This window comes from Oryzias latipes, chromosome 18, assembly GCF_053564925.1.
Source record: "Oryzias latipes strain Hd-rR chromosome 18, Olatipes_Hd-rR_3.1".
NCBI classification, from domain to species: Eukaryota; Metazoa; Chordata; class Actinopteri; order Beloniformes; family Adrianichthyidae; genus Oryzias; species Oryzias latipes.
The window spans coordinates 13,404,609-13,418,532 of NC_136254.1; the positions used below are offsets into that span (position 1 = coordinate 13,404,609).

The 13,924-nt window shown below is 38.3% G+C and overlaps 1 protein-coding gene across 2 annotated transcripts in view; it reads right to left on the bottom strand.

Annotated features, from left to right (window-relative positions):
* Positions 1 to 2,424: 2,424 nt before the first annotated feature.
* Positions 2,425 to 13,924, bottom strand: part of tnfsf10l (TNF superfamily member 10, like) — a 63,095-nt gene continuing 51,595 nt past the window's right edge. For both annotated transcript variants that reach the window (XM_011487639.4, XM_078935952.1), the window contains 5 exons: positions 10,210 to 10,246; positions 10,027 to 10,128; positions 5,146 to 5,312; positions 4,720 to 4,830; positions 2,425 to 4,640 (listed from right to left, as the gene is read on the bottom strand). In XM_011487639.4, the coding sequence (XP_011485941.1) occupies positions 4,455 to 4,640; positions 4,720 to 4,830; positions 5,146 to 5,312; positions 10,027 to 10,128; positions 10,210 to 10,246 (603 nt within the window). In that variant the 3' untranslated portion in view covers positions 2,425 to 4,454. The remainder of the gene's footprint in view (positions 4,641 to 4,719; positions 4,831 to 5,145; positions 5,313 to 10,026; positions 10,129 to 10,209; positions 10,247 to 13,924) is intronic.

The window sequence follows — 13,924 nt, forward strand, 5'->3', positions numbered from 1 at the left end:
AGTGAACCAGATGATACTATAATTTAATTTAAATAAGCTTCATGCAGGATGTTGCAAATTACGTAAGACTGATATAATAAACCAAGTAAATTTTATAATTTCCGCCATTCAAATGAGGGTGGGCTTACTTTGCGCTCGTAGTCTCACCCACAACTCAGAGTTAGATTTCTAATGAACTACTGCAGCTCCGCAGATACTACGTCCTGAAAAACAAAGCAGATTTTTTGATTTGGGCTAAAAGTGCATAATCATAATTAAAAGACCAGTGGGAATGTTTTGAGAATAGATGAAAAACTGTTTGGAGTGGGACTTTAAATGAGTTTGGAAAAGCATAATGTCTCTGTAGGGAAAAACGAAGGGAAAATTCTGCTAATACATTCACATTCCTCAGATTTGCCTTTGTTTCCTGGTGACTCTGTCATAAAGGGTCTAAAATGTTTGCGACTCTTGTTTTATCAGGAAAACCATGCGAGGTTTTCACACTGCATGCACAGATCACACTTTTAAACTGAAGCCCCTGTGATCTGATTCAAATCCCAGAATAAAGTTATTTTCATTGTTTCATTATTTTAATTTCTAAATACAATGTAAATGCACAATTTAAAAACTTTATCTGAACGTGGAATACAAGTTAAAAAAAAAAAAGAAATGCTGAAAAGGGCTTGTTTTTTTCAGCAGGTGAAAACATCAGGACAGTATTCAAAGTGACACTGATATTACAGGATTTTCACATCAATTTAGCATCATTTGAAAGACATAATATAGAAGGACACAATCAAAAAGTGACAAACTAAGAACATCCTCCCCTCTGTGAAGGTCGTTTATGATCATGGTTGGAGGGGGATCTCAAAAATGGCTTCCAACTGAATGAAAGTCTTCAAGCACAGAAATAACTTCCTTTTGCTTCACTGAATCCTTGCGTATCCATCACATCCGTTCATGAGATCCAAATTGTCCCATTTATTCAGAAAGTTAAGCCTTAATCTGCCTGCACATTAGAAAACATTTTAGGCTATCAAAACTTGATTATACGTACTCCCCCGAGCCAATAATCATCAGAAAAAGCATTTACTTTTATTGATTTTGTCTTAGTTGGGTATTAAAGGTTTAACATATTTGTTTTTTTTACAACAAATATTCAAAGCTACCAAGAGCAAACAAAGGTCTGACACAAGGAAAGAATGGTTGGAGTCCTGGGATGACACTGTCAATCTGATGTACTTTAGTGTAAGGTAATGAAGAAACTGAGACCCAAGTTTAGAATAGGAATAAACTTTCCATAAATGTTTATTCCTGCAATTGGAGAACATTTCAGTGCATTGTGACATATTTTCGAACCCTTGTGCTATCCTAGGCACTTCAACATTGGGAGTTGGGTCATCTAGACCCACTAGACAGTGTGCTGAACCTTTTTTCTTCAATGATTTGTGATCTTCATCCATGGGGTCCATGGATTACATGAAATCTTTCTACCTTTATTCACCTTTATCATGGTAGGGAGAACACGTCAACGTAAGGGTGGGGTCATCTAAGATAGCACAAGGGTTAAAAAGCCTATATCACGCTATTCTTTAGCCTTTCAGAGTAAACTATATGCATATATATTATCATATATATGCATATAGTTTATTGTTTAAATATATCCATATTATAATGCATTACCTTTGGTTACATATTATTTTTGCAGCTAATTTCCTACCCGGAAGTAAGATGATTCTATCTATGAGGCTCCGCCTTTCACTCCTTGTGGGCGCTGCCCATTTCATGACGTCAACCTAGTGTCGGCCTTGCCAGAGTGTCTGTGTTTGGCCCACGAAAACAAACAACATCCGAACTTTTGCAAAGATGATCACGCAAGCTCAGCAGAGAAAGTGGGTGTTTGTGTTAGCCTGTGGGCAGTGCTGGCAGCACAGACTCTTCCTGGAAGGGGCTGTTCCCTAAATGTCTGTGACACAATGTGAGGACCCACTCGTTTTAGTAGATTGGGAGGGGCTCAGAAATGCAGGAACGGATAAAAATACTGCTTTGGGGTTGTTTATAGAGAGGAATGAAAATTATAATACATTTAAAAGTTCAAAAAGTTGATTTTTCATGATATAGGCCCTTTAAATATATATATATCATCCCACTCTGATCATCTTTTGATCTGTCATAATAGAGTTCCCAGTGGTCTTTTGAACATGATTATGTGTGTTTTCTATGTTCTGCAGAGCAACAGGAGTTCATTAGAAATTTGCCTCAGAGTTGTGGATGGAACTGTTGGTGGTGAGTAACCCCGCCCCCCCTTCTCCTCCTCATTACTGAGACCTCAGAGCAAGGAACTTGTGGTCCGACCAGTGTATTTTCTACATCACAAATTAGCTCTTTTACAAACATTCTTCTGCTCCTAATTCACAACATTTTGAATAAAGAAATACTCAGAAATTTAATTTTAGGTTTAATCTTCTTTATAAATGTCATCTGTCATGAGAAAAAAGTCACAAGAACATGTTAAAACAGCCATTTTCATTGGAGTGGGTAGTAAAATAAAACGTTCTTCTTGTCTAGCCAGTTTTGCTGACATTAACATCTGCTGTTCATTCTAAACATCTTCACTCCTTAAAAATTTCTGAGCACAACTTCTGTTTGCATGTTGGTTCAGTGCGTGGGGCTGTCTTTACAACTTTGAACAGACACTTGATGATTTAGAGGAACACAGGAAAGCCAACAAAAGTAGTCACACATTTGTAGTAGAACTTTAATGCACTTTGAAGTAACCTTAATAAAGCCAATCAGTCACAGCTGTTGTGGTCTGCATCGAGCAGGTCTGGAGTTCTGTTCCTGGGAGAGCTCAAGCGGACTAGAGAAGTATGCTATGGTGCAACATTTGGAGTTGGTTCAACTTAGAGGCATAAACTGGCTGTACGTTTCATAAATAGGAAACAGAACCAAGTCAAAAGAGAAAAAAAGAAAAATTGGAGTTTCCATCCACTTCAAACATCCAAATGTCAAGACGGTCCTTAAAACTCCTTTCACATTCCCATTAAAAAGAAAAGACTAAACTGTGATGCCACTTTTCCTACTTGAACTTTTGTACTTCTTTTGATGGCTTGTTGAAGGAAAACTGTTTGGAATACGTCGTTGATAAAATCGTGACCTTTTTAACCAACTTTAAATCTTCAGTTGGTCAAAAAACAATTTTTTGACGGCAGAAATTAAAAAAAAGTTTTTTTTAATCCAACAAAAGTGAGTTTACACCTGTTAATTGGAACGTTTGCAAAACCCCATTAAGCTGCAGCAACGTAATGTCAGTAAACATGTTTTTGCTCAATTCATTTGTCACTCTGACTATGCAAACACATCTACAGACGGCATACTGGCTTTTTCAGGCAGTGTGCCAAGCCAATTCCTAAAATAAAACACAATGCAGTGTCACAGGTTAGACAAGGCGGAGTGTGTGTGTAGGGGAGGTTGTCGGAATAAAAGTCCAAAAAGAAAAACTGGTTGGGCTGAATGCGGCATTCAGCCTGCCCTGGCCTATCCTCGTCTCTTCTGGGCATAGTCCTCCTGACTTTCGACAGGTTCCACCCTTTGCTTGCATGCCAAAATCGAAGGCTTATTCCAGTTTCTGTACAGATCACACCATCGCAAGAAAACACAATCCTCATTGCATAAATTCCACAGTTTTAGTGTCACAAGGAAAGAGTCAGCATTTAGTCAAAGTGGTTTTTCAGTCCAGTCAAGGTACTTTGGAAAGAATAAAAAAGAAAAATCACCACAGATCGTTATCTTATTATGAACCATGTCTGGTATACAGCACTTAGGTGGCACACAGAGGAAATTCCCAATCCACAAACATTTGCTTTGGTATGATTATTAGAACGATTTCTGCTGCTGTTCAACAGTCCTTCCTCACATCTTTGATGCAGAGGCTCCATGAGTTCATTCCTCGGGAATCCAATCGTTCACACAGAGAAGAGTGTAGGCAAAAGAGACACTTTTGAGGAGTTAGTGGTCATTTGGCTACCAGCTGGGTTCCCATGGGGGACATTTAAACTGACTGAGGGCATTCAATTTTTGGTTTATAACTTCGAATTCTTTTTCCATGTTCCCTCATTAAAAATACACAGTAGACCAGAATCCTCCTCTTCTTGGTTGGACATGTTTTGCAGGTCCATCTTGCTTCAGCACTTAGGGTTTTTCAACAAAATGTCTTGGAAAAAAAAAAAATCCCATCTCTTTTCCCTTTGATCACATCCTCTTGCAGCATTAAACGGTCAAACTGAATTTTTGAAGCCCCCATCCCCTCCTTCAATGTATTTGTCCATCCAAACCTTGAGGATCCGAAATCCTGGCTCAAACCTCTTTACAATCAACGGATTTAAAAAAAAAAAAAGCCACAGTTTCATTTTCTTCATCCCAGCATCGTAATCCACCAACAGTCTCTCCACTCTGTGGTCACCCACTTTCTTCCCTTAAAGGTCAAGACGGAAGGCGCCAAAATAGCTGGAGGACTCATCGGCGTTCACCATGGTGGGGGAAGAAACGGAGACGAAGAGCTCATCGCCAGCCCTCAGCTCGAACAGTCCTCCCTGGTAGACGGAGTGCAGGGAGTACTCCGCATCCGGAGCCCAGCACTTGGTTCCAACCCCTTTTAAAAGCTGCAGGAGGGAATGAAGATGCTCAGCGTTATTGAAACAGTTAGCTTTCTTCTGGTTCTCGTCAGAGGCAACATTTCACCTGTATTGGGCTCGGGTAGGAGGTTTTTTTATAGACACACTGCACCAGCTGGTGGCTGACACTGCGCTGGTCTCCATCACTTGCTACTGGAGACGGATAACGAAAATACACCTGGAAGGAGGAAGCAAGGAGAACAGTTACAACCAACCTTAAATGGATGGATTGGATGTTGTTTTAACCCTTGTGCTATCTTAGATGACCCCACCCTTACATTCACGTGTTCTCCCTACCATGACAAAGGTGGATAAAGGTGGAAAGATTTCATGTAATCCATGGACACCAGTGAAGATTACAAATCTTTGAAGAAAAAAGGTTCAGCGCACTGTCTAGTGGGTCTAGATGACCCAACTCCCAATGTTAAAGTGCATAGGATAGCACAAGGGTTAAACATGTATGGTAACAGTAAAGACTTTGTTTTGGTATTACCTGGGAATACAGGTAGTAGCGCCCATCTTGAGGCACTCGCAGCTTCCCATTGGACAGGGTCATGTTGTGGAGGTGAGCTCCAAAACTCTGATTGGCCCATGAGCGCACCATATGTCGACAGGATTGGTGGAGGCCCGGCGTGATGGCTGCATGGTTAGCGACTCCCGCTGGGTAAGAGGACAAGGGAAATATGAGGAAAAAAACACAAAATATTCTTAAAATTGTCCAAATACCGGTATGTAGGTAAAGGTCAGCAGCAGTACCTATATAAACCACAGCATTTATTTTATGTCTGTAACTTAGGATCAGATCAGGTTAATGAAGCACCATGTTTTTATATAGGCCTAAAAAAGTTTTGTTCAATCAAAGTATTCTTTGCACAATGACAGTTAAGTCACAACATAAACATGATCAAACAATGCTCCAAAGTGCTCTTTTTATGTCAACCTAATGCTAAAAACAGTCCACCACTTTAAAGAATTGACAGCAAATTTAAATTTTATGGAATTCAGATGTTTTTTAAACTCTTTAATGAAATTACACACAGAAAAGGCAATATCATTTATATCAAATATCAAAATACATACATTTTACAATCTTTCAATACAGCAAGTAGTCAGTTAAAAAATGTTTTGTTATTTTCTTTTTTACCATAAAGTTAAAGAAATAAGCAAAACCTTTCCCGCTAAAAGTGTTTTCGAGTTTTCATGGAGGCATTTTGAAATGAGCAGGAAAAGCCTTTCTACTGCCTCTAGTGGAATGGTGATGAACTGCAGGACAAACAATGTTGACTAAGTAATTTACAAAGTCCCGCTCCAACTACATTGTCTTCCATTGTAAATCGTTCCCAGTGGCCTTTAATTATGAATATGCAGTTTTTAGCGAAGATCCAAAAGCCTGTGTCATTTTCTTAAGTCGTATATTCTGCAGAGTGTCAGGAGCTCATTAGAATTTCCCCTCTGGGTGATGGGTGGAACTGTTGGCGCGGAAGTAACCCTTTCTTGATATCCCAGCACGTCTTTGTTCACACACTCTCCCTCTAGCTCACAGCCCCTCACAACCCCAATGAGATAGGGGTCTCAGAAATGAGTGTATCACATTTGTTACAAATGGTCACATAGGATTAAGAGTGTTTTTGTTTAGATGTGCTAAAGAAATTGTCTCATTTTTTCTTTTTCTTAATATATTTTGAATGCACAGAAAAAGCCTGATTTTACCTTTTTTTGTTTGAACTATTTTTTGATCGAAGTTGGTTGCATAGTTTGTGGAATGTCAATCAGTTTTTAATTTCTAACTTAAAGAGCAAATATCAAAAAAGAAAACTTATTGAAGTGATGCAATTCCAGTACATTTTTATCCTTAAAACAGTCGCAATCAAGCTTTTATGATTTTAGACTTGCAGACGTTCTTGGTTAGTCATCCTACAGTACGTTACAAACATCACAGACCCGTGTGCACTTACAAGTCAAAGTGACGTTGTTGCTGATTTATCAACAGCTAGATATATAATATATATCATGCTTCTAATGATAAAAAACATCAGACTGGGTATAACTCACTACAGATACTGAAAATATCGAATCGATTTGATTCACAAATTAACAAATTGATTAGATTTATGATTCAACCTGATTTGACTTAATACATAATTTTTTTTAAATGTTTCCATCCAAAAACAGTCTTGTCTGGTTTAGAGAAACTACTTTGAAATTTAAAGGAAAATAATAAGATACTATTAAAAAAAAAATCTGTAAATAAAAGCTGTAATTTTTTTCAACAGAATACAAAAAAAGAACACGAGACATTACGTTAAAGGATTCATGGATTTGATGAAACCCATGAACCAAGTCCGAGGTCTGATCCCAGTGCAGCAGCTGCTTTAAATTAGTTGCACACTTCAACATAACCCCAATAATTCCAGTTCCTTCCATGAAGGTCCACATTTCATTACACTGTTTTTGCAATACTTCAAACTATGCTTATGGTGGTGCCTGCAGCCTGGTCGACATGAATGCAGTTAATCCATCCTCCAAGAGGCTAAACGGTGCTTACTTATGACAAAGTGATACATTTGCAAAGTTCTAATGATAAAGCTTAGTTTGTTTTATTCCATATTTTAAGTATCTGTTTAAGTTCAACTCCTAAGACAAATCTTTAATGCCAAACCCATTACAGTACTTTTTTACTCAACATATTATGAACGTTCATGTTTTACAACATAAATGTCCTCTGGTCTACTGAAACATCAAATCAAACTAATAAGAAAAGCTGTAGATTACAAAATGAAACAAACAGCAGAGAATTCCTAAAATGTCCTTTTGTTTGTTCCAAACTTGTTACATCCTTGGGATTTGTAGACAGCAATTGCCTGGAAATGATCAGACAACAACTGTCAAAGAGTATCTTGCTGCTGCATGCCATGTTCTCAGGGAGAGTATGAGAACCTCAGCCCCTCTTCCCTTACTCACTGATACTTTGTGGAAATTACATCAGGATGCCTTTGCCAGATTGTCAACACCCTTCAGCTCGCACGCAGTGTCAGATGAAACAATGTGCAAAACTGTAGAGAACACCCACTCAGAAAACTCCTCACAGCACAAATTCCTTTTCTTTACAGAGATACTCTCCAGTATTTGAGGATGAGATCATGTCCTTTAACATAACGTTTCACGGGGACATGAAAGACCAAGAAGGTTACAGCAAAGGGTCTTGTGATGTGTGTAGTGGTGGAGAACTGATCTTGCAGAAGGTTGGATGTGCAGAAAAATAAAACAAAATGGTGGAGAAAGAAAGCAATCACAAAAAAGTGGGTTTGAAATAAAGAGACAATGTCAAATGAAAGGTAGCCAAGCCAATGAACTTAAAGTAGGTGTGACACAAAAGAAAAGCAGGATTAGAGCGGATCTATTAACACATACTTTGAAGAAGCAGATCAAATAGAGAACTTACCTGGAAAATCTACAGTTTTACAGGAAACAAGCTAAACAGGAAGTGTACTCCAAAGAAACTCAAAGTAAATCTTTAGCCAGCGAGGTAACACTAAATACAGGAACACGAAAAAATTACAAAAACATGACAAAGGGGGGAACTTTTTCCAAATGTCACCAAGTTGTGATGCTTTAGGGCAATTTCAATAAAGAATACCTTGATGCCAGTATATCTGGGCAGCTGTTAAGTAACCCTACACCTACATCATTAAACCCTTTCATTCTGAACCAATAGCTAAATTGCCTATCTTTCTTCTTAGCCAATAACAGTCATTTACTTTATTCTCTGCATTCCAGACAGTTTCTCTGGCCCTCCTCCACCTAGTTCTCCACCAGGAATGATGCTTTGACATGGCCTGGCCCTAAACCACCCTCTGTGTCTAGACCAGGGGTCTGCAACCTGAGGCTCCAGAGCCACATGCAGCTCTTTTCCCCCTCCATTGTGGCTCTTTGGCTTCAAAGAAAAATCGTGACTATTTGAATAAATTATTTCTGATTTTTAACATGTCAGATAACTGATGAACTGGAATGATGCTAAACAGTTAAATCTACTGTAAGAATGGTTTGTTAAAGCATACATCTTACTTTCTGTTGCACAACAGTATCTAGTTGCTGTTCATAGGCAAAGTTCTGTATGTAATTGCTTTAACATATATGTACAGGTATAAAAAAAAGGGTCTACTCCAATATTGTCATATGCTGTACATGAAGGATAAAGGCACAATCATGTTTGACTTTCTTGCATTTTTTCATTTAAGTACGGTAAATCTGCTACAGCTGGAGGATCTTCTTTTGACACAGGGTGTATTTTTTTTAAAGGAACATTTAAATGCTGCTGTCGAAATAATTTAAAATTTTGAGCCATAGAAGAACATGACACTGTTTTTTAATTCAATTTTTGTACAAGCTACAGTTTATAAATTAATGGGTTAGTGGTCATAAAAACATAAAGTATGTTTTTCTAAATGGTGAGGTGGGATTTTGCGGCTCTCGCCAGCTTTTGACTGGTAAAAAACTGAAATAAATGGCCTTTTTCAGCATTCAAGGGTGCTGACCACTTAGACCACTTAGTGGTCAGCACCCTTGAATGCTGAAAAAGGCCATTTATTTCAGTAACGAGGTAACACTAAACACAGTACCACAGCCTAGCCTGGCTGTGGTGCTGTGTTTAGTAATCTTGATCTGAGCTTATCCCACGCATGCTAGACATCATCGGCCCAGAGCCCAACCACCAAAGATTTATAGTCTTATTTGTTTTTGCACATCTTTCTGGATCATAATGAAATCATTTTTTATATTCCAGAGTTGTTGTTGATTTGAAGTGTTTTGGAGCAAAGGACTGGTTAATGTCCAGGTTAAAGCACTTTTAGTCACTCCAATAAAAAGGAGCAGATTCTGACAGCAAACATTTTTACTACAGTCATAGCTTTTTTACAAAAGTGGGTCAATGCAGCAAAGTGAACTCAGGATTTGAGCGTTTTGTAAGTATTTCTCCTGTTTGTGGGTTTATCGAAAATTTTTGGATAGGGAAAATGAAAAAGACCATTCTTAGGGTGTCACAGTTTGTTGGGTTGAGCAACTATTTGCAATTGGTTGGCAAAATCTTTGATAAGACACAAAACATTTTCTTTACCTGGAAGGAAGCTGTTAGTCACTTTAGATGAAAATATTTACTGAAACCATTCAATGTTAAAATAGTCCTACATTGAAACCTTTGTGTTTGCTTAGATACCCATTCAGATCAGTTGTTAGCACCATCAAAACATAGTTACATCATATGAATCACATGCTTTTAGATCCCTGATCTTTTCAGACTTTTTGTTCTGGCTTGTTCTTCAAAGTCTTCCTTCCAACACCAATTCATGTCCCCTAAGTAATCATTTTGATGGCTCACCTTGAGAAGTGGTGTCTCTGAGAGTCAGGTGGGCAGATGGCCGCTGGACCACATGGCTCATGAAGTTTGAGTTGTTGAAGGAAATAGGCATCTTTCTGGCCTCTGGGGACAGATAAATAAATCACAAAAGCAGTTAGAAAGGGAGATCAACGTAAGTGGAAGAAGAGCGATAGAGATGCTTACCTATGAAGGTTTGTTTAGAGATGATGTTTTCTGTCACCTGAAGCAAGAAAGAGGCAGAAATATCACCAAAAACATCACAAACACAAGGTTGTACCTGACACTCTTTACAGTGGACTCTTTTCACAATAGTTTCATCTGTTGGGGAAGGTTCTCATCCATCCAGGTGACGATGTCTTGAAGTTGAGCCATACTAGTAATTTGACTTAAAATCTTCTTCATTGGATGAGCAACAAAATGCTCCAAGGAAAAAGATTTGAAGTCCAGTTGCTATGACTCAATTTCAAGACAGCTTCATCTATGATGATCACTTGTAACTACTGTAGTTGTTAAAGTGGATCCTTGCACTTGCTCTATTTCCTCCATTTGAATGCCCACTTTGTGACCTTAAGCTACACAGTGCAAATCCAAGTGTTGGGTTGAAATATGCAGCCAGTCTGCAGCAGTCTGACGGGAGCCCCTGAACTGTTTCTCGGTCTAATGGTTGCTAATTTGCTGCAAAGCCAAAAAACCCAAACAAGTTAAAGTTCACTTTTCTTTTAAAATAAAATGAAATATTTTTGGCAGCTAGTCACTTCCTCCTGGGCAGAACTCTTAAGCCAACGCAAAACAGGACATGGTTGCTTATGGCTTAGTGTGTTGGAGCATACAGCGGCTAACCCCGGGGAGAACAGAACACTACATGGTGTCTACTGGCTTAGGCGTTTCATGCAGTTAGACTGTTTCAGCGTTTCTCATGCTCCTAAAGCGGAAAATTACCCCTTTCATGAAACATACTCTGCACACTCCAACGACAGGTAATTGCCTACAGATTTTCTGCCTCCAGTTTAGAAACAAACATTTTTTTATTGCTCTCTGAGACACCGTCAGGTGTTCCTACCAACAGCCTGTCTTCAGAGTGCAGACTGGACGTGTCTGCTGTCTTTCAGACTGAAATCGTCACATGGGAATCTACTTAACTGCTAGAAAGTTACGTTCCCTGCAGTAGCGGCATGCACAAATCATTTATTACAAGATGTAAAAGCTTTCTATAGCATCTGGAGACTCCTGACCTGCTACACATTTAAAGGTGAGCACACATTTCCTCCACAGTTACTATCTATCAGTAGCCTTTCCTCTGTCCCTCTTTGCATCTGGTTCATATTTTGGGCAAACATTTGTAGTAAAATATGAATATATTTAGTGAGAAAAACGTCAAACACACTTAAGATCAAGACATAAATCCTAAAACACAGAAATTGTTTCCTGAGGAAGCTTTCCATTAAAAAACTCAATAAAAAAACCTGAGAAATCTCCGAGTAGAAAAACTAGAAACAAGTCTCACTGGGAACACTGATGTGAAAATTCTTTATTATGATTTATTCTTTTCTTCACTCCACGTGAGCTCATTCTTTAAGATAAACAAGAGGGATTGCTTAAGAATGGTTTCTGCAGGGAGGAATTATAAATAGGGATAAGTTACATATTTAAACAGTGACAAATAACACATCTGAATTTTTCAACTATTCTCAATAGGCAAATATAATATTTCTAAAATGTGATTTCTTTAAAAGTAAATGAGACTTGACTGGTGGTTTCTGTGATGAACATTTTTGTACTCCAGAACATTTTTACTCACCAAATGTTTTGAGTCATGCCGACATGCTAATATGCAGACGTTACCACGTCCAGCCACTTGGGTTGTGAACAAATTCCCTCACTCTTCACTACTAAGTGCACCACAATGGGTCTTTGCCATTTTGTCTGGGTTTCCGAATCTACAATTCCAAAATCCAAAGCCCTGGCATAGCCTATGTTTGAATTACATTAAGATCCAGGGTACTGGATAGTCCTGTACTATGTAGGCCTTTAGGAACCAGGGAGTAAGGAGGGAATTCAGACAAAGCCTTGGTTGATATGAAAGAAAAATGAAAAAAAGTCAGTCACCTACTTATGCAAAAACAAACTCTTCAAAATCCCTGCTGGTCATTTAAACCGTTAGCCGTAATGCTAACTTAACACTTACGAACTATTTGATGCTTCACGGAAGCTCATTTTCTGATAAATCTAAAAGCAGGATCCAGCTCCAAGTCATTGGGATTTTATTGGAAAAAGCTTGAAAGTCCAAAATTACCTCATGGCTTCAACAACAAGAACACAAATGAAGTCCTGACCTAGTTCAAAGATTCAGTCCAAACGACTGGGACCAATAATGTTGAGGTGTTCCTGGTAGACGGGGCCAAAATGGGAAAAAAAGGAAGAAGGCATTCATTCAGCTATGTTTATATCGCCCTCGGCAACCTACGTTTAAGCGACCAGCTTCACCTTCACTTTTTTTTTTTTCAAAGAATTTGAACTGAATACGTTTTTTTTTTGCCTTTAGATTATTGTATTAAGTGGTATATGCATTTTGTCCTTTACTTCTGTCTGTGAAATGTGCTATACAAAAACAATTTACTTACTTACACCTCCAAAAAAAATACATAAATCTAAACGTGTGTAAATGTGGGTTCAAAACTCTCACATTCACGCATTCCTACGCACATTTGTACTACGGTTCTCGAGCTCTACGTACAAAACCGTAGTTGAATGTGTGTTGAAGGCTAAACAAGGTTGAACTTTGACCACTATAGATGGTGTCCCTTTTAATTCTTAGAAGTGCCAACCGGTTGAAAATTGATCAAGGAGGAGAAATTAATATTTGTGGTTTTTGCCCGGCCAGATTTATGACACCAAACTGTGAAAGAAAAAGCCTGGAGCAAGGCTTGCGAGATTTAGAAAACTTCGACATTTTGCACCAAGCCTCAGGTAGCCACAGTCCAGTGTGAACACCATATGCTAAACACTCATGTCCATTGTGAACAAAGCATCGGAGTGAAGGTTAAACACTGGAATCGTAGTCTTCTGTTTTTAGTCACTCCTTTTCACAACACATGTCAAAGAGACCCCTTAGCAGCTCTGTCTCATTTGAAAAAAAGAAAAAGATTTAAGTTTCAACAACTGCAGGATGAATCTTTACAACCTTAAGCACAAAAAAATACTCGATGCAGTTACCCTTTATTGTGCAAATGTGAAAATATAGTGCGCCACGACAATTTAAATGAATGGAATAAGCCCTTCTTACATCACTTAACAAATAGTTTTCAGAAAAATGATGTTGAAAGTTCAGTTTTAGGGGGATTTAGACATTTCTTTCCAGCAGCTAAGTTAGGCCCATCAAAACACGTGTGCATTTAAATATTCAGAGACCACTACTGACATATGATCTGTCATGGTCTTAGACTGCTGTTTTTGGTTAAATCATTAGTTCGGGGTTCTTCAGATCTGCTTAGTCATGCAGATCCTGGCAGGAACATTTGCAGCGCTGAACATGACCCTGTCTTTCATATGTGTCACTTTGACTTTATTAGACTTAAGGCATTAAATCTGTCAGAAGCCAGTCACCAATGTAAAAAAAACACATTCTTGTGAGTAAACTACAGTCAGGAAAGTGCTATATTCATATTGATGCTAAAATCAACATGCACATGTGTTTCTTTGTTCTTTTTTGCCTAGAAACAGTTAAATGAAAGTTCCACCCACCAATAAACATTTTAGGTCAGAATGACATTGAATTGTTACTGACATGAATACATTAAACTTACTAATTTGCTCTCTTTTTAACCATAAACACATAAATATTAATTATAAGAATGAATGTGCTCAAACAGGCAAAACCATTTGGCATAAATAAAAGGAC